The 25,707-nt window shown below is 41.3% G+C and overlaps 1 protein-coding gene across 2 annotated transcripts in view; it reads left to right on the top strand.

Annotated features, from left to right (window-relative positions):
* The window catches only part of NHEJ1 (nonhomologous end-joining factor 1), an 83,070-nt gene that overhangs the window by 7,950 nt on the left and 49,413 nt on the right, over window positions 1-25,707 (top strand). For both annotated transcript variants that reach the window (XM_012642559.1, XM_012642560.1), the window contains exons 4-5: window positions 6,810-6,948; window positions 7,547-7,605. In XM_012642559.1, the coding sequence (XP_012498013.1) occupies window positions 6,810-6,948; window positions 7,547-7,605 (198 nt within the window). The remainder of the gene's footprint in view (window positions 1-6,809; window positions 6,949-7,546; window positions 7,606-25,707) is intronic.

Here is a 25,707-nt window from a genome sequence, read left to right as displayed (position 1 = left end):
CACCGTTGTCAAAAGCTAACAGACTGGTGTACTCGACTGCCATAAACTCTCAGCAACCAGCCTTGTGTGATAGTGGCGCCAGTTAGGCAGGGAAAGTTAGAACTGAATTCTATGCATAGCAGTTGTCAATTTAGCACTTATGGCTTACTAATGTTCTAATTGTGCTAGTCAACCTGGGAGGATTATTTCGTTGAAACTTATTTTATTCTTTGGTATTTTAAATATGTTCATTTTATTTTTAAAAAATTTTTTTCTCCTTTTTTCACTTCTCTGAAGACCATTGAGTATAAATACATTCATTTTAAAAATAAAAATATAAAAGACAAACAAAAATGTATTAATAAAAATAAAAGGATTTGTTGTGTAAAATTTGGATTCAATCAAAAGGCTGCATGTAAGGACTTAGAAGGCCACATGTGTCCTTAAGGCTGCAGGTTCCCCAGCCCTATGCTAGAATTTGAACCCTAGATTGGTCTGGCCTGGAAGCCCATTTTCAGGGACTAGGAGGATTATGTCTTGCACCCACTCATAGCTTTATGTGATCCGGGAGATTTTATGAGAAATTTAGAGTGGACATTAAGAACTAGTTTGCTGGAATAACAAACAGGGCTTCAGTGAGTAGTACTTAGAGGATAAGGTCTTCTATGGGAGGCCTCAGGGTATAGATTTATCAGCAGAGGGATCTGAAGACAAATGGGCATCATTTCCTATCTCCCTTCTTTATTTAATTAATTAATTTATTTATTGAGACAGTCTTGCTCTGTCACTTGCCCAGGCTGGAGTGCCGTGACATCATCATAGTTCACTGCAACCTCAAACTCCTGGGCTGGGCTCAAGTGATCCTCTTGCCACAGCCTGCCTAGCAGTTGGGACTACAGGCCCACACCACCATACCTGGCTGATTTTTCTATTTTTTGTAGAGACAGGGTCTCACTGTGCTTCTCAGGCTGGTCTCAAACTCCTGGCCTCAAGTAATCCTCCCACCTCGGCTTCCCAAAGTGCTGGGCTATCTCCCCTCGTTAGTCTCCCTTAGGTGGTGTGACACTTTGACATTGATAGATGACTGGATGGGAAGACTTTTTGAGAAATTGTTCACTGGTATATACTTTTGATCTGGAAGCCAGTAAAGCCAGTCTTGAATGCTGGGAGAACTATTTCTCATTCATCTCTGAATTTCTAAGGCCTATCAACAGTGCTTAGTATATAGTAGTCACTCACATCTGTTGATTTTAATTAAATTTCTTGTGAAATTTTCCATCTGCTTTAGAGAATTTACCTGTTTCCTTTAGAACTCCTGTCACTTTCTCAGTGACACCAGAGGGCAGTGTTCCCTCAATAATGCTTGTTCTGGGACTAATACATTTGGGCAGCCTTTGGGAATCCCAAACAATAGCTAGTCTCATTTTGCGTTACATGGACCCAGAAATTCAGAATACGTAGTGTGATTGCAGAGGCAGTTCTCCTTGGCTAATGGGCTCCAATAGTTTCTTCTTTCAAAAGAATACAGTAAGAAACACTTGTATAGTGATATTACAATTGAAAAAATATGTAAAGAAAAACTAGCTATTCCAGGCACATTCCTCTAATTGAGGAGCTATGATAAGGAAAAAGACAACAGTGTTTAGAGACAGATGAGTCTTGGTTGGCCATGGAGAGAAGTTACCTTTGAACAGTTGATTACAATTGTGCTTTAAGTTAAAATACTTTCCATTAAAAGAAGAAGAATGCACACCAGGGAAACCCCTGATCTTGAGGGAGCTTTACAGGGAAAAAGCTAGAGCCAGTGGACGTTAGCAAAGATGTAGGTGGATACTATTTCAGGCTCATGTGTGTGTCTGTAAGGTCACACAGTCATAATTTTCGTTTGTTACTAATTCTTGTTTTTAATTCTTTTGAACGGATAATTCATGCAAAAGGCAAACATTTCAAACAACATTTAAATATATACAGTGAAAAAATGTCTCCTTTCTCCCCTTTTCTCCAGTCCTTTGTTTTCCTTCTCTAAAGCAACTACCGGTATCAGTGTCTTGTAGATTCTTAAAGAAAGCTATATATGTCTATGTATATATATGTGTGTATATATATGTATATACTGTATGTGTATCTTCATACAATCAAATACATATCTCTGTATATATATTTTTTCATAAATGGTATCATGTTGTACATACTTCTCAGTACCTTGCTTTTTCACTTAATTATAGAATGTAGAGATAATTTATAACAATACATTGAGAAGACCTGCCTTTATGTATATATACATAAATATATATATATATTTTAGTTTTATCTTTTTTTTTTAGAGACACTGTGTCACTCTGTTACCTAGGCTGGACTGCAGTGGTGCAATCATAGCTTGCAGCAGCCTTGAATTCCTGGGCTCAAGCGAGCATCTCACCTCAGTCTGCTGAGTAGCTGGGACTGTAGGCATGCGTTACAACACCTGGCTAATTTTTAAATGTTTTGTAGAGATGGGATCTTGCTATGTTGCCCAGGCTGGTCTTGAACTCCTGGGCTCAAGTGATCCTCCTGCCTTGGCCTCCCAAAGTGCTGGGATTACAGGTGTGAGCCACCACGCCCAGCCCTACCTTAGTATTTTTAATGGCAACATAGCATTTTATCTAATGAATGTATTAATATATATTTGATCTGCAATTAGTGGATAGCTAAGTATTTTGTTGTTATTCACAGTGAATATTCTTATATTTGCTTTTTCTGCATGTAAACATGTAAGTAAATTCCTATAAGTGGAATAGCTGGGTCAAGGAATATATGTATCTTTTAGTCTTGTTAACATAATGCCAAATTGTCTTTCAGAGACATTATGAAGCTTAGCTCCTACTAGCCATACAGGAGAATAGGAGAGTACCTGTTTCCCCAAACCCTCTACAACATAATGTATTCACGTTAATAAATTAGTGGTTTATAAGTCTCTGCACAATGTTATGGCATATTTAGGGCTTCAGGTCTGTGATTTCTAAAACTGAGCCCATCTCCACTTATGGCAAACTTCATCTCTTCCTCCTTCTAGTTATCTATTTTTTCTAGTATCTAATAGTATCTGATATAATTTTTTTTTTTTTTACATGGAGTCTCACTCTGTTGCCCAGGCTAGAGTGCCATAGCATCAGCCTAGCTCACAGCAACCTCAAACTCCTAGGTTCAAGTAATCCTCCTGCCTCAGCCTCCCTAGTAGTTGGGACTGCAGGTGTGCACCACCATGCCTGGCTAATTTTTTCTATTTTTAATGGAGACAGGGTTTTGCTCTTGCTCAGGTTGGTCTTGAACTCCTGGCCTCAAGCGATCCTCCTGCCTCAGCCTCCCAGAGTGCCAGGATTACAGGTGTGAGCCACTGATCCTGGCCTAATATAATTCTTAATATTCCATATTTTGACTTTTAGATTTGTCACCTCTTTGGTCATTTTATGATTCCTAGGAGTCACATCCAAAGGTTTCTTAGTGGTTAGAAAAGCACAGGCTTTGAAACCAGCAGACTTGAATTTGTAACTCAGGTCCACCACTTTCAGACTACTTGTATTAACTTGGGTAAGTACTGAATTTTTATGATTCAGTTTTTTCATCTGCAAAATGGAGAAACTGTGGAGTTGTGAGGATTAAATAAGAGAACATATGTAATATTCTCTTCAGAATTATAGTGGGTGTGTGACAGCAAATATTCCAACTCCATAATTTTTTTTTTAAAAAGACAAAGATTGTCCTTAAGATTTGTCAAAAAAATAAAAATAAAAAAGACAAAGACCATGAAAATAGTTGAGATTCAGTCATTTTCATATCTAGGTGCTGTCAGAATCGGGACTAGCAACCAGGTCTCTTAGGTCCCAGTCTATTACCCTTTCACTATATCACCCATCATGAGTCATGTTGAGATTGAGAGCTGTCATTCTGCTCTCCTGCCCATGACTCGTGAACATTCCTATGGGAAATCTGAAGACTTTGGGGGAAAATTATAAATAGCTTTTCCTCTGAGAAGGATTGGCAACTCCTGCTTCTATATCCACCACACTTCCTGACTTCTTTTATTGTGTGAGCTCTTTGAGGGCAGAGGCCTCATAGGGTCAGAGCACATATTAGGCACCCAGTAGGTGCCTAATTGTTGAATTGACTTGATGAACTGTATTTCTTCATATATTGCTGTCTTTAAGTGAAGGGAAATTTCCCTTACCTCCTAAAGCACTTCAAGATTTTTCCTTATAGTATCTATGGATTTGCTTTGATCTACTTACACATTTTAACCAGTATTTCTTATGACCGTTAACATATATTTTCAAGATTTCTACTCAGCATTCATTCAAGTCTGATGACAGAACAAGGCTATCTGATCTAAGGGAAATTATTTTAGTGTTCATGTAACTTTGAGATGAATTATACTTCAATAATTCAGAGTGACATAACCTAATCCTATGAAATTATTTTAGCATTTAAAATATTTACTGATAAAAATTTTATTTATTTATTTACTATGTAGACATTGGGGTCTGATAATTTCAGTTGCCTAGTATGGCATTATCATATTTAATTAGACATGGCATTAATTAAAAACTGGTCCTCATCATGTTTCATGTTGTATTTATCATCACTCAAAGAAATTGCTATTAAGGTGCTCCTCCCTCTCCACCCCCCAACCCCCTCCCCCTAGAGAAGCTGGTTATTAACTTTAGGAGTTTGTTATTTGAATGCTGCCATCAAATGGATGGTATTGCTCCTTGGTTAGCAATGGCATTTATTTTCAGTTCAACCCGTCAATCATTCATTGGCTGACATATAGTATTTGCCGAATTTTCCTCCTGATCTTCCTTGAATAGGACCAAACTTAAAACAAGTCCTAGGAAAGAAGATTGGGTCTAGAGCAAATAAATCTTTCCAGAGCTGAACTTCTGCCACATTCTGAACAGTATTTCCTGGAGGCTTAAGTTTTTACTAAGGACCGGAGCTGGGAGATGGTGCCAGGTTGACATGTGCCGTGTGATGGAAAGAAGTGCCTGTTATCTATAGCTGGACTTGATTTCTGGCCTTCCACTCTGTACCAGGACCCCTGCATTTCCTGGGTCTTGGTGCTGATACAAAAGCTGTTGCCACTAACCTCCCCTCCCCTTTACCTCCCCACATTCAGTCTTTTCTAATCTATCCTTAAAGAGAGGTGGAAAAAAGGCTTTTCCTCTTAATTTGAGCCACAACACAATTAGAGTTTTTAGTAGTAACTTTTACCTAGAAAATTAATGGAAAATGAAAACACAAAAGTCTGAAGAGTCCAAATGCCTAATCCTGATCCAGATGAGTCTGGCTTGTACATCTTATGGGAACACTCTAGTTCGTTTTCCTTACTTCAGGCTTGTGTGGGGTATCTTGTCTAAAGTGCTCCTTTTTAGATCTAGAGCAGGGGTTGGCATACTATGGCCACGAGCCAAATCTGGCTTGCTGCCTGTTTTTGTAAAGTTATATTGGAACATAGCCACCTCATTTGTTTACATATTGTCTGTGGCTGTTTTCGTGCTACAATAGCAAAGTTGAGTAGTTGCAACAGAGACTGTATGGACCACAAAGCCAAAAATATTGACTCTCTGGCCCTTTACAGAAAAAAATGTACTGACCTCTGATTTAGGGCATTTCTTCTTTTTAGTGCTTCCTTTAGTTCATCTCCTTGGGGGAAGGGAAATGGACTCTAATAACATCCCCTACCCACAAATAGGTTATTGTTAATACTTTTAGAGTTTTTTTTGGACCAGCTAATGGACACCTTGTGTAGGTGAATTAAATGGTTATTCTATAGAGCTCTATGTTAACATATGAGAGCCTCACCCTAGTTGTACTGCAGTATGGCTGTGCTTGCATTCTTCTTGCCTCTTGTTAAAAGCAAGGTGTATATAGAGGGGGTTGTTTTATACCTTTCTAGGCTAGTCTCTTGATGGCTTGCTTGCTTCTATTACAACAATAACCTTAGACTCTGCTGCATTTGTGGGAACAAAACTCTGAGCTCATTCTGGGCTATCATTAGCCTTGAAATGGCTCTTAATTAGTGTCTAAATCTAATTTCACCTTCAAAGCTCTCTACTTTTTATTGATTTTTGTCTTCTATTATACTCCAGCTAGCATACTTTGTTTTTGCCATGCCTACTTTCTTGAGGGTTACTTGGATCTTCTGCTTTTATCTCTCAGCCTCTGTTGAGAGTTAAGTCAACACTTTCCTCTTGTCAACTGTATAACATCCTTCTCTTTAAATTACAACTCTACATTATCTCTCCATAGGTGCTCTCCTTTATTCTTCCTATGCTTTATCTGAGCCACAAAGAAAACCTGTGAACCTCTTTAATATACTTATTTTATTTTATTTTTTTGAGGCAGTGTCTCGCTCTGTCAACCCTGGGTAGAGTGCAGTAGTGTCATTGTAGCTCACTGAAACCTCAAACTCCTGGGCTCAAGTGATCCTCCCGCCTCAGCCTCCTGAGTAGCTGGGACTGCAGGCGCGTGCCACCACACCTGGCTAATTTTTTCTATTTCTGGTAGAGACAGGGTCTTGCTCTTATTTAGGCTGGTCTTGACCTCCTGACCTCAAACGATCTTCCTCCCTGGGCCTCCTAGAGTGCTGGGATTACAGGCCTGAGCCACCACACCTGGCCTCCTTATTTAATTATTATATTTGTGTTTACATTCATGTAAATGGATTGCTTGCCTATGAAACTACAAGTTTCTGTGAAAATGCTTATTCTTCAATATTCTTTCTAGTACCTAATATAGTATTAGGGAGTACTTTGTAAGAATGTATTGGCTAATTGATATCTCTTCCCTCAAAGGTCTCCCAACATTTGATTTGTCCCCTGATGGGCATGAGTCTGGCATTGCAGTGCCAAGTGAGAGAGCTAGCAACATTGCTCCGTATGAAAGATCTAGAGATCCAGGACTACCAGGAGAGTGGGGCTACACTGAGCCGAGGTGAGAAGACATTCTTGGAGGAGTTGGGTGGGGAGTGGCATAGATAGTCAAAGGGTGGAGGAAAGAAGGAGACTCTTTTGCATTACAGAGGTGTTTCCCCCAGGGAGGGTGCTGGATGCTGACCAGGAACTGGACACTTAATACTAGGCAATACTTTTCTTTGCCGTGAGTATCTGGCTAGGGCCCAAGTGACCAAAAAAGACATAACTGAGTCCGATATGCCCTAGGCAATGACAAGGAAAGACTTTTGTAAAGGGGCCAACAGCTGTACAAAATTGTGTTAGAGCAACATGAACTTGGGAATTTAGGAAGTTGTATGGCTCCAACTTCAGAATAAAAATTCACTTTGACCTTTGTCTTCATGGCAAGAAAAACTCCTAGAGCAGATGCTGCCAATGAACCTGCCACTTGTTGCTGATTGCCCTCTCCTCCCTGTTTGCCCACGTACTCTCAACCCCTCTCCACTGGACTAGGTGCCTGGATGTTGCATCTTTCTCCTCTTTCCCAGGAAGTCCTGGATTCTGTTCCCTTTCCATCTCATAGGTAAGAAGCTCATCCTAAGACTCCTATTTCTTTTCTGTATTCCTTCTCATTACAGATCGATTGAAGACGGAGCCATTTGAAGAAAATTCCTTCTTGGAACAATTTATGGTAGAGGTAGGGTATTTGTTACTTCCTTGTACAACTTTGCTTTACTTTGTCTTTCCAGGTGCCTGAGTGGCAACTTGTACTTTGGGTATTAGGTGGCTTGTGTGGTTGGAAAGTCCTTTGTGTGAAACAGTTGCCTATGCAAAGTCTGACAAAGCTTGAGATGTACATAGGGAGGATGGGGGGAGAAGGGGGAAGGAATATAAGAGGTGAGAGTGGGCTGATTAATGCTTAAAAAACATGTATGTTAAAGTACCTAGGGATTTCATTTAGAATTCTCTAACCTTGGAAAGCTTGGTTGACCAGTTGTTAAGTTTTTCTTCTTGAAATCTGGTCACAAGGTCTGGACTGTAGAGCAGAAGGGTAGTCCTTATTTCTTGTCCAGGCCCTTTCAGCATCCAACAGTAGAGGAAGGTAAAAGGCTCAGGCTACCATTTGGGGACTGTCTTGTGGGCACAGTAGGCTGTGGAAAATCACAGTGTTTATACAAGGGGCCTGGCAAAGGAATGAATGGGGAGTAGATAATTGTGGCCTGTCAGAAGCTCCTGCCTAGGTTTCCCTTCTAAGGATTGAGCTTGGCCAAAAGAAACATCTATAAAATGCCAAAACGGGGAGTATTAATAATAGTGACCTTTGATAATACCAGTCAGTGTTGATTTTCTTCCTCTCTAACTCTTTTGGGACTTGGTGGTTATACAGTTAGTACCTTACTTAGTATTATTGCCCCATTTTTCTATTAATAATTATGTATGTTACCCAAGTTGGTACTTTATTATGTAAGTAAATAATGCTGTGATAATATATATAGATAGATTATTCATATTTATATCTTCTAGGCTAATTTGTAAGCTCCTTGTGGACAGGGTCTGTATCTCATACTTCTTCTGAACCCTAAATTAGCACTTTTCATAGGGCTAGACATAAAGTAGGTGTTCTTGATTTGGAACCTTCTGTTCTGCTCTGTACATTGAGCTGGAAGGCTTGGGGTCTGAACACTAAGAGCAGAAAGTGTGAGGTGGGTGCTCAGCCATGTACTGAAGCAATTGTATTAATAACTCTGGAGAAGGAGAACATAGATTGTTAAGTGGTGAATCAGAATAGGTGTCAAGTCTTTAAGGGGAAGGAGAGACCATTAAACCTAAACTTGTAGGCCAGGCGCGGTGGCTCACGCCTGTAATCCTAGCACTCTGGGAGGCTGAGGCAGGTGGATCGCTCAAGGTCAGGAGTTCGAGACCAGCCTGAGCAAGAGCAAGATCCCGTCTCTACTAAAAATAGAAAGAAATTATTTGGACAACTAAAAATCTATATAGAAAAAATTAGCCGGGCATGGTGGCTCATGTCTGTAGTCCCAGCTACTCGGGAGGCTGAGGCAGTAGAATTGCTCGAGCCCAGGAGTTTGAGGTTGCTGTGAGCTAGGCTGACGCCACGGCACTTTACTCCGGCAACAGAGTAAGACTCTGTCTCAAAAAAAAAAAACAAAAACCTAAACTTGTGACAGAGAAAGGCTTCCTAGGCCAATTTTCTTTCAGACAGCTTCCCCTCTCTCTAAGTCTGGGTATTAAGGGAGGTTACCGTAGGCTGGGGATGTGTATTAGTTCCCTGCCTCATGCACTTAGTTAAACAATGTATGGCTTATTCTTAGCTGAGCAGAGAAGTCTCTTCTTGATCGAGTGTCTATATACCTATCCAACTTGATTTCTTGACGTTTTTTTCTGTGTACTTTATGCTTCATCCATATGGAATGACTTTTAATTTCCCCAAGTGCTGTTTTCTCTTGCCTTTACATACACATTCTTCTCTTTATCTAAACTGCTCAATACCCTGGCCATATCTACCTTGTAAACTTGTATTAATCTTTTAAATGTCAGCTTCAGCTTCTTTGGGAGACCTTTCTGGACTCTCCTGGTAAAGATAATTCTTCTTCCCTGCTCCTATAGTACTTTGGTTTATATCTCTGTTTTACCACTTATAACATTGTAATATTACTGTCTGTCTACAAGACTATGGCTTTCTCCTCCACTGATCTACAGACTCTCTGAGGCAAGGACCATGCTGAATGCATCTCTATAGCCCCAGCACCGAGCATGGTTCCTAGAAGTAAGTAGTAGGTTCTCAATAAGTTTGTGGATGAATATTTTGATAAATATATGCTAGGGGGATTTTATGCAAATTATAGCAATGTGGCCTGTGGATATAGTGTTGCTTGTTAGACCTGTATTTGGGGTCTTCAGTTATTCTCATGGTTTATTTTGCAGCTTTGGATAAATCACTTCTCTCAGAGCTACTATTTTCTCATTTGTAAAATTGGAGGCTCATCTCTTTCATACTATTGGGGTGGGAGGGAGCCCTGCAGAATTGAATGAGAAAGCATATATTAATAGAATCCAGGTGCTAGCACAGGAAGGGTTTTTTGGAGCCAACTACTTCAAGAGTACTGGTCCTCTAGGTTCTGGTTGGGGCAACCTCATAGACTTACAGAATTTATTATATCTGGAAAGGATCTGAGAGATAGTTGTAGCTTTCCATTCTATAGATGAAGAATTGAGCCTCAAAGAGGTTAAGTGAATTGCCTAAGGTCATGTAGCTGTAGCTGTATGTGTAGGACTTCCCACATTTCTTGACTCACAGTCTAGGATCATACCTGTTTTGTTTCACTGCTTTGACTGGTTGTACACAACAGTTAGGGGAGACATAAGGGCTAGTGTAACATGGAATTCTTGTGACCTCTGTGGTCACTGCACTGTCCTCGGTATGTCCTGCATAGCTGCTAGAACTGGAAGGTTTACTATGGGAGCTGTAGAACTTCTTATGATTACTGTATCTTTTCAGTTACTCTGCTTGCCCGGGGTCCTACAAACAGGACACAGATGGGTCATGGGGTCACCCAGAACTGAACTGAAAGGATGTGCCATCAAAATAAGCAACACAGAATAGGAAGATAAACAAACCAGGGAGAGAGCTCGGGATGAAGGCGCAGGGGGGCCAGGGCTGATGTCAGAGGCCATGCGGTCATTGCTTGGGGTCACTTTTTGAAAATTCTCATTGGGATTATTGCTAGGGAAGAGGTTGTAGACATAGGGCACAGGGAGCAGTAGGACTGACAGGTTTCTAGGATACTAAGGTTAGGAAAAATAAGAATTGAACACGGGTTACTTTCCTACATTTGGTCCTTTTGTTTTTCCCCTTCCCCTAAGAGTCTCTGATTTCTCACTTCCAAGGAACTCAAGGGGGCCAATCAATCGTGGCCTAACTATACGGAGAAAATACTGGCAATATCAGTTCATATCAGGGCTGGGTGAGGTGGCTGTTGGCATGATCCTTATACAGGGCAAGATCCCTATATAGAGCCCTTCCTAGGACTAGGGGTTGAGAGGTACCTTTAGGAGTGGAAGAAGAGTCAGGGAATTGGGGACTGTTCTCATATGGCAGTAGGAACTGTATTAAAGAGGAAGTTTAGGATGAATGGGCTAGCATAGCCCATTCTCAGTCTAGTCCACTGGAGGGAGTTCCTCCCCCTGGCCCTGCCCCTGCTTCACTTTCTCCATCTGGTTGCCATCAGGCTGTGCGGCTGCTGGCGGGCTCTTTATTTATTTATCCCAGTGTAATGGGGTGAGGAGGGAGCTGGCCTAAGGCTGGCATTCCGAGGCCATGCCACTGAGCCACAGGCGGTTTGCATGGGTGTGTGAGTCACTGGGGCTGCATGCTGCTCAAACCAGACGCAGCCAGGCTCAGGGACAGGAGGCAGCCCAAAATAGAGCCCCGCCCTCTACAGCTGGCAACCCCTGGCTAGGAATCAGCCCTTGACACCAAAACCTGGGCAGTTGTGTGAAGTTGGTTTCCTTTGGGAGGGGGCCCTTAGTAGAGAGAGCTAGATTTTGCAGTTTTCTCTTTTTCTCTTCAGAGGAGAGTATTCAGCATAGCAATCATCCCTAGTGCTGCCTTCCGAATGCCTTATAAGACTTAAATAATCTATTCAGTATAATATCTTAGCCAAGAAATTTGGGGGCTATAGTTAACGTTGATTTGACTCAGCATCCTAAATGTAGCCATGGTCGTTATATCCTGTCTAGTTTTAGTTACTATCTTCATCCCCTGTCTGGTTGCAGCTTGATTCTGGAGCAGATACTTCAAGCTATGAAGATATTCATTGCTGCTCTTATAAAGCTAGAGGTTATATCAAAGACACCTGGAGAAGATGGGCAGCCCTTTAACCTGAAAATTGCCATCCTGTTAAGTTCATTCACAGATAGTTTTACTTGGTTTCCTTGGCTGGCACTCCATCCTTTACCTGCCCCATAAATGTTAGTGTTACCCAAGCTTGTGTCGTTGGTGCTCTCACCCTTCACTTTCCTTCTTTCTGGCTTGTCTCATCCAGACCCCAGTGTCAACTATCATTACACCACTGAGTACCAATTTTATATCTCCACTGCGTTTCAGGCTGGTATTTCTTTCTGCATATTTGACATTTCCACTTGGATATCCCATATATATCACATCCTAAACATGTCCAAGATGAGTTATCTACTCCCCAAACCTATTTCCCTTATCCCTTATATTCCTTACTTTGGGGAATTGTACCATATTCATTCAATTTTCTTTATTCCCTTCCCTCCCCTTCCCTTCCCTTCCCTCCCCTCCCCTCCTGTCCCCTCCGCTCCCCTTCCCTTCCCTTCCCTTCCCTTCCCTTCCCTTCCCTTCCCCTCTCTTTCTCTCTTTCTCTCTTTCTTCCCTTTCTTTCCTTTCCTTTCGTTTCTTTCTTTCCACAGGAGGTCTCACTCTGTCTCCCAGGCTGTAGTACAGTGGTGTGATCATAACTCACTGCAGCCTTAAACTCCTGAGCTTAAGCTATCCTCGGGCTAATTTAAAAAAATTTTTTTTTTTGGTAGAGATGGGGGTCTCACTATGTTCTTCAGGCTGGTCTCAAACTCCTGGGGTCAAGGGATCCTCCCACCTCAGCCTCCAAAGTACTGGGATTATAGGTGTGAGCCACCATGCCCAGCCATCCATTCAGTTTTTTTAATTTAATTTTATTTTCGTGGGCACCTGTCCTGTGACATCCATTCAGTTTTCTAAGCTAGAAACTTGGGAGTCACCCACTTTCCACTTTGTCCTTACTTCCAAAGCCTAACTTACCACCTGTCTTTTGAGTCTGCCCTTCTTCTCTATTCCAGTTTCTGTTGCTTTAGTTTAGCTACTCCTCCCTCCCTTTTTTGGCTTGACCATGCAACAGTCCCCTAATTTATCTCCCTAATGGTCCTCATTCTCCTCCAGTTGAATCTGCAGTTATGTGAGAGTGATCTCTTCGAAACAGAAGCTTGATTATGTTGCTTCCTTGCTTAAAGTCCTTTAATAGTTCCTAGTTGCCTGCAGGATACATTTCAAACTCCTTGCATGCCACACAAGATCATTCATGATTTGGTCCTACTGACCTCTTCAGCCTGATGCTCTGTCATTCTACTGTAGCACCCTGCACTTTTCTCATATTGAAGCACTGACAGCTTGCTGCTTGTACATATCTTTATTCATTTGCCTGCTATTCTCTTCTTTCTTGTCTTCATGGCAAACTCCTGTTCAACGTGCCAAATCTGTATGGGCTTTGTCCCTTTTGTGAGTCTTTGGTGACAATTTTTGCATTCCTTAGTTTGCTCTTCTTCCTCTGCCCTACCCTGCTATTCCCACAGCCCTCTATACATACCTCTACCATAGAATTTGTCATAAGGGAAGATACAGATGTGAAAAGGAAAGGTAGGAAGGCAGAGGACAGTTGAGTTGGCTGATCCTTTCCCATTTAGGTTTTTCTATTACAATGCGTGTCAATCCCTGCTCCTCAATATGCTTTCTTAACATAGTGTCCACACCACAACCTTCTTCTGTTTTTCTTCCTACCTCATTTGTTGTTCTTTCTTTGAATCTATTGCTGGTTATCCCTTACCTCTTAATGTTGGAGTACCCCAGGACTCAGTCGTTGGTGCCCTTATCTTTCCCCCCTCACTCCTTTATTGATCTTAATGAGTGCCATGGCTTTAAATACCATCTGTTGATGAATTCCAAATTTACACTTGATCTTAGCCAAAAGGCCAAGAAGCAATTGAATGCCAAATTTAATCTTTGTTCTAGACTTTATCCTAAAACTCCAGACTGCCTTTTCAACCTTTCCATGAGGGAGTCTGATAGACACCTTAAACTCAACATGTCTAAAACTGAACTCCCAATCTTGCCTCCAGATTTGCTTTTCCAACAGCCTTCTCCCATCTAAGTTGATGGAAACCTCATCCTTTCACTTGCTTGGGCCAAAAGACCTTGGAGTCATCCTGACTCCAGTCCTTCTCTCACATCCTACATCCAGTCCATCAGGAAATCCTGTTGACTCTACCTTAAAAATATACCCATAATCTCAGCTTTGGGGCTACCACATTGGTCTGAGCCACTATCATCTCTTACCTGCATTATGGCAGAAGGCTTCTTACTGGTATCCTGCTGCTATTCCTACCCCTTGCTGGTCTATTACTAACAAATCAATCTTATTAAAACATAAGACACATCATGATACTCTTTTGCTCAAAGCCCTTCACTGGCTAACATTCCACTTACAGAGTAAAAACCAAAGACCTTATGATGGCCCGTAAGACCCTACGTGATCTGGACTCCATTACCTTTCTGACCTCATCTCCTGCTACTTTCTCCCTCCCTCTCTCCACTGTAGCCACACTGGTCTCTTGCTGTCTTTCTAGCACTCTAAGTATCTCCTGCCTTTAGGCCTTTACACTGGCTGTTCCCTCTGCCTGGAATGCTCTATCTTCAGATATTTGTGTGGCCAACTCCGTCATTTCCTTTAAGTCTGTATCAGTTATTATCTCTTGCTGTGTAACAAATTACCCCAGAACGTAATGGCTTAAAATCACAAACATTTATTATCTTGTATAGTTTTTGAGGGTCAGGAATCCAGGAGTAGCTTAGTAGGGTGATTCTGCGTTAGGGTCTGTCATGAAGTGGCAGCCAAGATGTCAGCTGGTAATGCAGTCACTGTAAGGTCTGCAAGCTCTCTCGAGTGACTATTGGCAGGAGGTGCCATTTCTTTGCCACATGGCCTCTCCATAGGGCTGCTCCCATGCCATTGCCCTGGCTTCCTCCAGAGCCGGTGATCCAAGAGACAGAGAAAGCGAGACCAAGACTGAATGGAACAGCAGCCTTTTTATAACCTAGTTTCAGAATGACATTCCATCGCTGTCTTGCTGTATCCTCTTTGTTGGAAATGAGTTGCTAAGTCCAGGTCACACTTTAGGGGAGGGTAATTAAGGTCCATCTCTTAAGGGGAGGTATGTCAGAGAATTGGGGAACATATCTACATAGACTACATCCACTACGTAGACTACAATAACGTCTCTGTTCAAATGTCACCTTCCCAATGGGGTTTACCCGGACTACTGTATTTAAAGTTGTAAGCCATATCCCTGCCCCTCTGCACCTGGCATTCCCATTTCTCTTTACCATGCTCTACTTTTTATTTTTCTCCCTAGCACCTATTTTCCAATATATTACCGTAAAATTTACTTATTTTATTATAATTATTGTTTATGGTCTGTCTCCTCCCTGCTAGAACATAAGCTCAATAAGGACAAAGATATATGTTTTGTGCCCTGGTCTATATCCTGAGTGCCCAGAACAGTGCCTCCACACGTAGTGGGCACTCAATAACATTTGTTGAATGGATGAAGGAATCTTCCATTCAATCATCTTCCCACGGCCAGGTGTGGTGGCTCACGCCTGTAATCCTAGCACTCTGGGAGGCCAAGGCGGGAGGATTGCTCAAGATCAGGGAGTTCAAGACCATCCTGAGCAAGAGTGAGACCCCGTCTCTACTAAAAAAATAGAAAGAAATTGGCTAGACAACTAAATATATATATATATATATATATATATATATATATATATATATATAAAAATTAGCCGGCCATGGTGGTGCATGCCTGCAGTCCCAGATACTCGGGAGGCTGAGGCAGGAGGATTACCTGAGCCCAGGAGTTTGAGGTTGCTGTGAGCTAGGCTGATGCCACAGCACTTTAGCCCGGGCAACAGAGCAAGACTCTGTCTCAAAAAAAAAAAAAATCAACTTCCCATTCTTCTTTATTTTCCCCGTCTTATGAATAGACTATCAAATGATCACCTGTTGGTAGATTAGGGAGAAGCCCTACATGTAAATAGATGAGTAGCCTAGGGAGAAGCTACTGTATCACCATTCTATTACCTGCCTTGTTTCTTTGACACTCGTGTTTTCTGAGCGTTAATCCCAACTTGGGGATGAAGTATAAATCTTGAATCTTTTGTTATTGAGAGATCCCAGAACCCCTTTTTTTAGAGCCAGTTAATAGAATAACACCTCAAAAGACAAAGGAATAATAAGTACCTAACAAAATCCTGGAAAGAAAATTAGTCATAGAGCCACAAGGGCTCTACTTCTACAGTTAGAAAGACTGCCTCTTTACCATGTACCTGTTATTTATTATGTAGTGGAAGGCGTAGGATTCAGAGTATTTTTTTTGGTATCCTTTGTGAGCATCATAAAGAAGGATAAGTCAGCTGAGTGCGGTGGCTCATGCCTGTGATCCCAGCACTTTGGGAGGCCGAGGCGGGAGGATCTGTTGAGGTCAGGAGTTTAAAAGCAGCCTGAGCCAAGACAAGACCCTGTCTCTACTAAAAATGGAAAAAATTAACTGAGCGTGGTGACGTGTGCCTGTAATCCCAGCTACTCAGGAGGCTGAGCCAGGAGAACCGCTTGAGCCCAGGAGTTTGAGGTTGCAGTGAGCTATGATGACACCATTGTACTCCAGCAGGGATGACAGAGCAAGATTCTGTCTAAAAAAAAAAAGAAGGATACATCTAGATGCATGAGAATATACTCCCTACCATTGTGTGTGTCAGTTCTCTGACCTAGAGAAACTGCAGTTAATTCAATCTTTCAGTATTCATTATAGTGCATATGCATGATACCAGGTTCTATAAGCATATAAGGTATGATAGTATTGTCATCAAAGAGCTCATAGTGCTTAATGAGTGATAATAAGGGCCATAGTAATGGAGTGATTAGAACAAGCTTCCTGTAAAAGGCAGGACTTGAACTGGACTTGAATGGCTGGTTTGGACTATGAGAGGGAACTACATGGAAGGCATTTTAGGTGGGAAGCACATGGGCAAAGGATGCAAAATAAGAATGAGAGTGGGTAAGGATTAGGAGAAAATAAGGTTAGCAAGATATGAACTTGACACTAAATTGTGAGGCCCTTAAATGCTTAGCTGGAGGGTCAGTATTTTATTCTGAAAGTGTTTCTCAGCTTTTTCTTCCTGTAACATTTATTTGCCCATTTCAGTCCAGTTATTAATATCTGTCATTATGTGTAGTGATTCTCACACAGGGACATATTTCCTAGGAAGGAGATGGGGCACTTCCTCCTTGCAGTTATTAATTACTATTGTCGTTAGTGGAAGCCATTGAAAATTTCGACTGAAAAATTGACACATGAAGGTGATCTTTTAGGAAGATCGGGCTGTCAGAAGTATGCCTATGTGATCTGAAGAATAGTGACGCAATTGACAGAATAGGAAAAGCATGAGAGGGTCGCAATTAAATCTAATCACGGGCATATAAAGAAATGGTTTTTCTTGCTTAAAATCCAAACCCACCGTTATTTGGGCTCTGGAATGAAAATCTCCAGAGAGGAAGGGATGGCTGCATGTGTTTCTCAACTATATTTCTTCCGAATTTTGCCTTCTTTGGGGTTTTCTCACTGTGATTGCTGTAGTAAACATGGAGCGCTGTTACCAGGGTTACCAAGTCTTTTCTTTTTGGCCCCCAAATGGCTCTTGTTTTATTTTCCTTTTACCAAGTTTTATAAAGCCTTATACTTTCAAGAGAAAATTTATTAAAATTTTGAGGGAAAACAAAAAGGAAATCAATATAGAAAATACAAATGGTATAAAATTACCCATTACCAAGGGATAGGTTTCTGATTCTAAGAACCCCAGTAGTGAAGGATTTTCTCATATCTCAAATTCAGCTAAAAATTCAGATTCCTATGGGGACCAGGCATATAACATAAATATGTATATCAGGCCAGATATGAGACAATAGAGAGTTGTAGGGGCCTGTGAAAAATGAAATCGTGCATGCTCCTGTATCTAGACCCAGATAGCCTAGCACAGTTTAACAGACTCTGCTCCAAGGGTTGTGTATCTTACTTCATCCAAAGGAAGTTACCAACTCTTCTAAAATGAAAACTATTTTTTACCTCTATTTTGCTCCACAACATCTACCATTAGTCTTTCATTTGGTTTGAATCTGCAGTCTGATAAATTTATTTGGTTTGGATTCGATTTGTGAGGCAGTGATGATTGATGTCTTATTTCTAGTAAATACGTAGCCCTTTCAGGCCTAACCTGTAAGCTTCATGTATCTCTAGAGCATTTTGCGATGATTCACACAGTTGAGTCTCCCTCCTCTTTTCCCTAGGAGAGGAAGGGTTTCATACAAGTCCATTCAGTACAGTATGGCCATTTAACAATGCCATAGCCTATAAAAAAAATCAATGGCTTATTTATAATTAGAGTTAATTTAAAAAAATAAATGAAGATCTTTTTCACATACATGTTGAATTTAAATTGATTAAAGGATATTACAAGTGGGAATGCTCAGGAAAGAGAAACTTGGGTTGAAAAAAGGACCTATAGAAATAGATTTGGGAATCTTCTACAGAGGAGCACTATTTGAAGCTGTGTGAATGGATGCAGCTTTTGCTGGGAAGAGCATGGAGAAAAGAGTAAAGGCCCAATGACTGGGATTTGAGGAACAATCATAGCAGGAGCCAATGATGAAAATGTGCAACAGGAAGAGATTAGCCAAGAAAGGGGGCTAACAAACATAAAGTCCATACCGTATGTGTGCTAGACACAGTGCTAGGTGCTTTATCTATGTGACAACTTATAATCCTTCCAACAAACCTATGAGCGAGGTGATATTATCTTCATTTTAAAGATAAAGAACCAGAGGCTCAGGGGTGAAGTAATTTAATTTGCTGAAAGCCATTCAGCTGATTTGCCCATATTTGTCTTGACTCAAATCCCGTGCTATTTCCATCACCAGGGAGGGCTATCCACAGTGCCAGATGCAGGAGAGACACCAAAGAAAATGGATGATTGACTGACAGAGAAAAGATCATAGACAATCCATGATCTTGGGCAATAAGGCAGATTTCATCTAAAATAACTTTGGTAGTTAAAGAAGGATCAATTGATAAGGCAACTGAGACAATGAATGTAGAACTCTGATGAGAGAAATTTCACAATGAAAAGGAAATGAGAGACAGCTGGAAGTGGCTTCCGCAAAACAAGATGGAAAGAAACATGTGTTTGAAGGCCAGAAGCCTTCAGTATAAAAGGAGACATTTATACTGGTGAAGGGGAACAGTGAGAATGAGGGTCTGTGGAGTCAAGCAAAGTGGAAGAATTAGTCTTTCCTCTGGGATTTGTGAATGGCATGAAGGGATGCGCGATATTTTGAAGATAGATGACTAGATTAGTACATGCTTCCAGCCTCTTTCCCCAGGAGACGTATGTAGCCTTTTCATCTGAGAATTTTAAAATCCATTCCAAGGTTATTCAATCACCCTTAAAAAGAGTGTCAGATGATTACACGACCTTTCTGTTATGACAGAAATAGTGAAATGGACAGAAGCAAAAGTATAAGCTATATTCTTTTCCTCCTCTGAACTCCCACAAGGCCTTGCTTGTATCTTTCCTGTGTCACTTATCACTTTTGCCTTGTATAATATTAATAAAAAAGTACTTATCTCCCCTGTGAGCTTCTAGAGTCCTTAAGGCAGAACTGTCTTGCTCATTTTGTTTACTCTTCTAAAGCTATCTCACTGCCTTGTAGACAGGGAGTACACAATCAGTGGTTGTAGCTTGAAAGTCTTGGCATTTGAGGAATCTCTCACGTTGGTACATGACTCCGGTTATAGAAATTAAGAAAGAAAACAAAAATATCAAACAACTTACCTTTAAGTTTTACCTGGTCTGTGGCTTCATTTTAACTTTATATGTAAAGCGTTCTCTTATATCCTTCACTTATGGCCAATGTTCCTTTTGGATAGTGAGCTACATTGAAAAGTGAGAGTTCTATTGAGACTGAGTCCTGTAGGTTGGCAGCTCAGCTGTCCAGTGTTTAGGAAATGAGACTGCAGGATTCTTGGGCATCCTCAGTATCTCCCATAGGAGAGATAAGGGAGAAATTACTGTTAAGGGAGAAATTACTGTTAAGGGAGAAATTGCCAGAAGATCTCAGGAAGAGTATTTTTCATTCAGGGTGGGAGATTTTTGGTCTATTTGTTTTTCTCTTTATAAGCTTAAATTCCATGTGGGCAGTACTTCTTAAGCAACATTGAAGATAATAAACTTGGTGGAGTTGTATTTAAAAGTTAAGACATGTTTTCTGCCCTTGAAAGATGCACTTTTAAGGGACATTAGGCCACTGGAATTTATAAATCTACACAAATATTCATATAATCATAAAATATATGTATTCCCTGAGAGGAGGTAGATGGGATCTCGGATACCAGGATAGTTTGGGAAAGGTATTTCTGGAAGAGGTCAATCTTGACCTCAGAGTTCAGAAGGATATTGTGTGGTGAATAGCTGCTGAAGGAAAAGACACAACTAGGTGTTTTATTCAGTTACACAATCTGAGGGGCTTTGCTGAGGTGTGGTGGTTTGAGGGACTTCTTCTAAAGCTCTTTGGCTTCTGTTAATCATATGCTTGAAGATGGAGCAATTCTAGTGCTATTCCCTCTTGGAATCTTTTACTCCAAAGAATCCATTCCAATTTGATGTGGGTAAAGCGAGCGATGAGGAAGAACTTTGAGATGGGATGATAATACTGCTTGGTTCAGAGAAGGAATAATTGATGGAAACTGCATTTTGTTTTCTGCAGCCCCCGGGAGCTGGGGAAAGAGCAGAGTGAAATAGCTGAATTTAGTGAGTACATAGGAGATGCAAGTCTCAAGCAGGGTATCCCCCCCCAAATTTGGGATAACCTCTCATACTGAGATAAAGAAGAATCAATATAAAATGGATGAGATTAGCTATCTACAGAAGTGACCCATCCAGTGGTTTATAAACATCTTGCTTATAAGACTAGGTTACAGTCTCAAGGGCCTGGGCTAGTACCTCAAAGAAGGAAATTGCAGAATCTCAAATAGAAGATGAGAGCCATAGAATTTATGAGCTTGAAGGGATTTTATCAATCTAAAGATATAAAAAGCCACTTTGTTTCACTTATGAGGAAATTAGGGTCCACAAGGACAAAAGAAGTCTTATATAGACAAACAGTTGTAGAATTTGGCACCAGGACTCAGGACTCTGACCTTCTGGTCCAGTATTCTTCAGTCATGTCTCATTGCCTCGCCACATGTTACACAGCTACGCTTGGAACTTTCTGTGGGCAGTAGGCAAGATTGAGACCAATCTGTGAACAGTACAGAGATCTAACTTAAAAGATAGGAAAGTGAGTCAAGGTTAGGGAACTCTGGCTCCTCTCTTACTCCACATTGCTTTCTTGCAACTCTTGGTCTTGTACACCTCTAGGCTCTTATAAGCAATTATAGAAAAGCTGTTACGTAATTAATTCATGATGGTTGAGGAGATGTACTAACAGAGGAACAGAGTTGTATAGAATCCAAAAATAGAAAAACCAAGGAATAACTATTAATTAATTTAATTAGCACAATGCCAAAGCAATGATATAGTAGAACAGGATGAATGTCTAGTTTGTGCAAAGTATATGAACTATTCCATAAAGCTATTTGCTGATATTTGCCTTTTTTCTGTGTTTAATAAGTAGCACTCAGTATTTATTTAGCTTCCCAGGAAAAAGCAGCTGAAGATATTTTGGGAATAGACTTCACCTTGTAAACTAATAAACTGGCATTTTAACTTTGAAATTAGTCTCTTGTGATTTTTAGTTAGTATCAGTCAATCCTCTAGAGTCTGGTCATTCGTAAATGAACTAATGAAAACCAAGCTAGAGACTCTGGACCTTTGGTGATCCCTGCTATGTATAGACTCCCCATGAGTTGCTGCCTGAACCATGCCGGGTCTTTCAAACCATGTACCTGTCTATTTCCCTCCCCAAACATGTCTTATCAAAAACAGCAAATACTGAGGACTCCTCTAGCACCATCTTAGAGTATCAAGCTGTGTTTAAAAGCATCACAGATAAGTACTTGGAGAGTGCTTACTGGGCGCTGTGCCTTTTGTTCAGTGCAATAAGTAGACTTGACCATACAACCCATTTCATTGAACCTAATATGTACAGAAAGAAGTCTTCCCTTCAATTCTGGGGCTTTGCCTGGCGGGAGAAGCCCTTTGGATGGTGTGTGGGAGGTGTGGAAGTTCTAACTTGGAAGGGATCTCTTTAAGCACTCTCTAAACTCGTAACTTCCCCTTCTTTAACTTCAGCGGCCAGTGAAGGAGGGAAATATTGGTGTCCTTTGCCTTTCTTTGTTTTCTTACAGCCATTTTAGGAAATTTAGGGTCAGAGGACTTCCCAGAGTTTCATTCCTCTGATCTGGAGAGCCCTAATACATCAGAATTTGAGAACTGGTTATAGCTGTACTGACCCAGTCAGAACCGCCTGAGTGGACCGGCGGAGGTATACAGGCCAGTAGCCCCTCTCTCCTGAAACTGCTTCTGAGCCTCAAAGCCTGAATCAAATGGCCATTGTACTGGCTTCATATTGGGGCTCAGAATGTCAGTTTTCAGCTTGTCCTCATATATAAGTATAGGTCTCTCTAGATATAAAAAGTGAGAGTCTGTAGGTTGCTTTTTTTTTCTATACCCCCTTTCATAGAACGAGCTAATGAGATGCATATCATTAAAGGCCTGATGTTTCGTGGGACGGAGGCTTTTAAACTGGATGTGCCTGGCTTATCCAGTTATGGCAAATATTTACCAAAAAAAAAAAAGGGACATACCATATAAAATTAGAGTTCTGAAAATAGTACTGAGAGAGGGAGAAAGAAAAAAAAAAAAAACAGACAGAAAATACAGGCCAGCCTGTTTGGGGAAAAGGGAAAAAGAGATAAAATGAGAGAAACCTCGGCAGTAAAAACAGCATCTTGGTAAACAGACTATAAAAAAAATTGTGACCTGCTTTCTGGCAGCCCTGGCGGCTGTCGAGCGGGTAAAGGTGGCGGAGCTGGCGTCTGTGTGGACACACGGTGCCCGGGGCGCACGGCTCCCCTGGCCGCGCAGGGCGTTAAATTTAGCCACATAATGATGGGCCTGAGCAGCAGCCTCTTGTTGACCACACCATAATTACTGCTTCACTTTATGAATTTTATTTTGCTTATTCTGTTTCCTCCTTCTTTGGCATGAAGGAGGCCTGGAGTGGGGGGAGTCCCGCCTCCACATCCCTCTCCTTACAGGACAAATTAGTCTCATAGAAACTTGGGCCATCAGGGTAAAGAGTAAGCTCCTTGATTAATCAGAGAGGGAGGAAGGTTTGCTGGTCCCCAAAGCTCATGATTTATCACAGTAAAGTCGTAAGTGGGACTTGCTAGCCCTACTTCTCAGAGTTCTTGGAAAAAGTGTCCTGAAGTTTTTTGTTCTAGAGGGCACTTTCATGTGAGTCTGAGAGGTTGAGACTCTTACTCTGTCTATACCTCAAAGAGCTAAGCTCCCAGGTGATGTTGGATTTTTTGGTCTTTGGTCCTAAGCTTCCTAGCTAACTCCTTGGAAGTTTAGTTTTGACATTCTGCATCATGAATAGGGGCATTGTTTTATATATTTTATTCTTGGTGATAACTGGGTTCTTGAAGCTGAGGATCTAGTGTAATCAAGTGACTCTGTTCAGATAACATAAAAATAGTTGTTCAGAATAGTTGAGGTTGTTGAAACCTCAAATATTATTCTTCTTAGGCACTTGGCTAGATGCTGATCTTCTTGGGTTTAGTTTGCTAGAGCATACCATGGCCTTTGTTGGAGTGGTATTCTGAGGCTTAACTTTACCTACAACTCTAGGGAAGGGGCCAGAAGCCCTTGCTCTCAGACCAAACCATAGAGAAAGTAGGCCGTAGAAAGGGCATTAGAAGAGTTGTATGGACTAGGTACTGGGTCATGGGGGGTAAAGTTCTTGAAGGGTGACCTACGCTGGCAGCTACCTATGGCCCCACAGTGGCCCTCGAACTGAGGAAGCGGTGGAAAAGGAAAAGCAAACAAGGGTTGTGGTCAGGGTACTGGCTTGTTGGTCATCGGCCAGGACTGTCCTATTTGTGTGTCATGGGTGGTTGGGCTGCTCCCGAGGCCAGGCAAGAACGTGTCAAGGAGAGGCTTCTTGCAGTTCTTGTTTTCCCAAAACAAAGGAAACTCCTTGCATTGCTGGAAGTCGCGTGCTTGGATGCTGAGTTTGTTATTGCCTGATAACCTGGCCACCAACTTCTGCCCTCCTCTTCACCCCATACAGTCAGTGGCTTAGTGGGAACAGCTTCCTGTTCCTCATCCTAGGCAACAGATTCACTCTCTATTGTACCCAGAAGAGGTAAAAAAGAAGAGAGTGAGCTCTCCTACCCCCAGACCTATCCTCTTCTCTTCCCTTCTAGAAATCTTCTAGAACAGTGCTTTTCAAAGCAATCCAACACATCTTATGTGCATAACTAATATACAGCATGTATTATCGGTGACTGACCATACAGGTTCAACAATGCTCAAATTGTTTTATACCCTGTTCATTGAGATAAGCCCTCTGAACATGTGTTTGGATGTCCTGGCAATGTCAAATTGCTATAAAAGTTTTTAAATGCTTACAGTTTCTATACTTACCTCAACATGGGCTAATTACAAAGAGTTCCCAGACCAGCACTAGTTTGCTGATCATACTTTGAATAGCATTGTTCTAGAACCTTAAGACCTAGTGAGTTGAGCTATTTCCTATTGGATGTAGAGGTCCTACTCTAAACCTATTTAGTGGGGATGAGTAGAAAAAGGAATTCTTAAGGAAATTTCAGGCAGTAAGAAGTAATTTGATCTCAATTGCGAAGTCATGCCAAAGAGTTCTGACACTAAAGTGGAAGGTTGGACTAAAGGTTTCTTCCCCAGTGCCAAGGTTCTTTCATTTTTATTTATTTGTTATATGAAATGAGGGGTTATGAGGAGAAGGGGGTTTGCTACAAGTCTCATTCTGTCACCCCGGCTAGAGTGCAGTGATGTCATCATAGCTCACTGCAGCCTCAAACTCTCGGGCTCAAGTAATCCTCCTGCCTCAGCCTCCTGAGTAGCTGGGCCTACAGGCGTAGGCCACCATGCCCAACTAATTTTTCTATTTTTTGTAGAGATGGGATCTTGCTCTTGCTCAGGCTGGTCTCAAACTCCTGAATCAAGCAATCTTCCCACCTCAGCCTCCCAGAGTGCTAGGATTATAGGCGTGAGCCACTGGTGCGCCTGGCCAAGGTTCTTTAATTTTTAAGGTTAGTTAAATGGTAGGCCAAGAGATAAAGTTAATGACCATGATGATTTTCCTGTAAGGTATTGATTCTAGACCTTAAACTGTAGCTCTAGAGGACTTTATGAGATAAGGAAGAAAGAAAAGGAATGGATGTTTTCATAGAGTACATTTGCTAGTCTGCCATTATCATCTAGTTATAAGGTCTTTCTCATGCAGATTGATCGCCTGTTTGGTCAGCATTATCTTAGTCTTAGTTAGGATGCCACCATATTGTTTCTAGAGATTGAGAGACCTTGGATCATGGGGAAGAGTAAATATTGGGAGAGTTGGTGGAATTCAAGAAAGAGATAAGAAATGGGCCTTGGATTAGAAATGTGGATTATTGTCAGGGTTACTTGACAGCCCTATTTGGAGGATGCTGGTGAGGGGTAATATTGAAGAAAGGAGACAAAACCCCAGGTCAATAGGACAGCTAGTTGGAAAGGACTTGCCACACACTCAAAGGTTTTTCTTTGCTAGAAAGAGAGAGGAATAAGGGGACCGAGAGGGAAGATTGGAAAGTAAGACAAGAATTTAAAGGACTGGGGAGTCTCATGAGGAAGGGAGTGGGACCTGCTGGGTTC

The sequence above is a fragment of the Propithecus coquereli genome, unplaced genomic scaffold (genome assembly GCF_000956105.1).
Source record: "Propithecus coquereli isolate 6110/MARCELLA unplaced genomic scaffold, Pcoq_1.0 Scaffold18, whole genome shotgun sequence".
Classification (NCBI taxonomy): Eukaryota; Metazoa; Chordata; class Mammalia; order Primates; family Indriidae; genus Propithecus; species Propithecus coquereli.
This window is presented reverse-complemented; position numbering and strand designations above follow the sequence as displayed.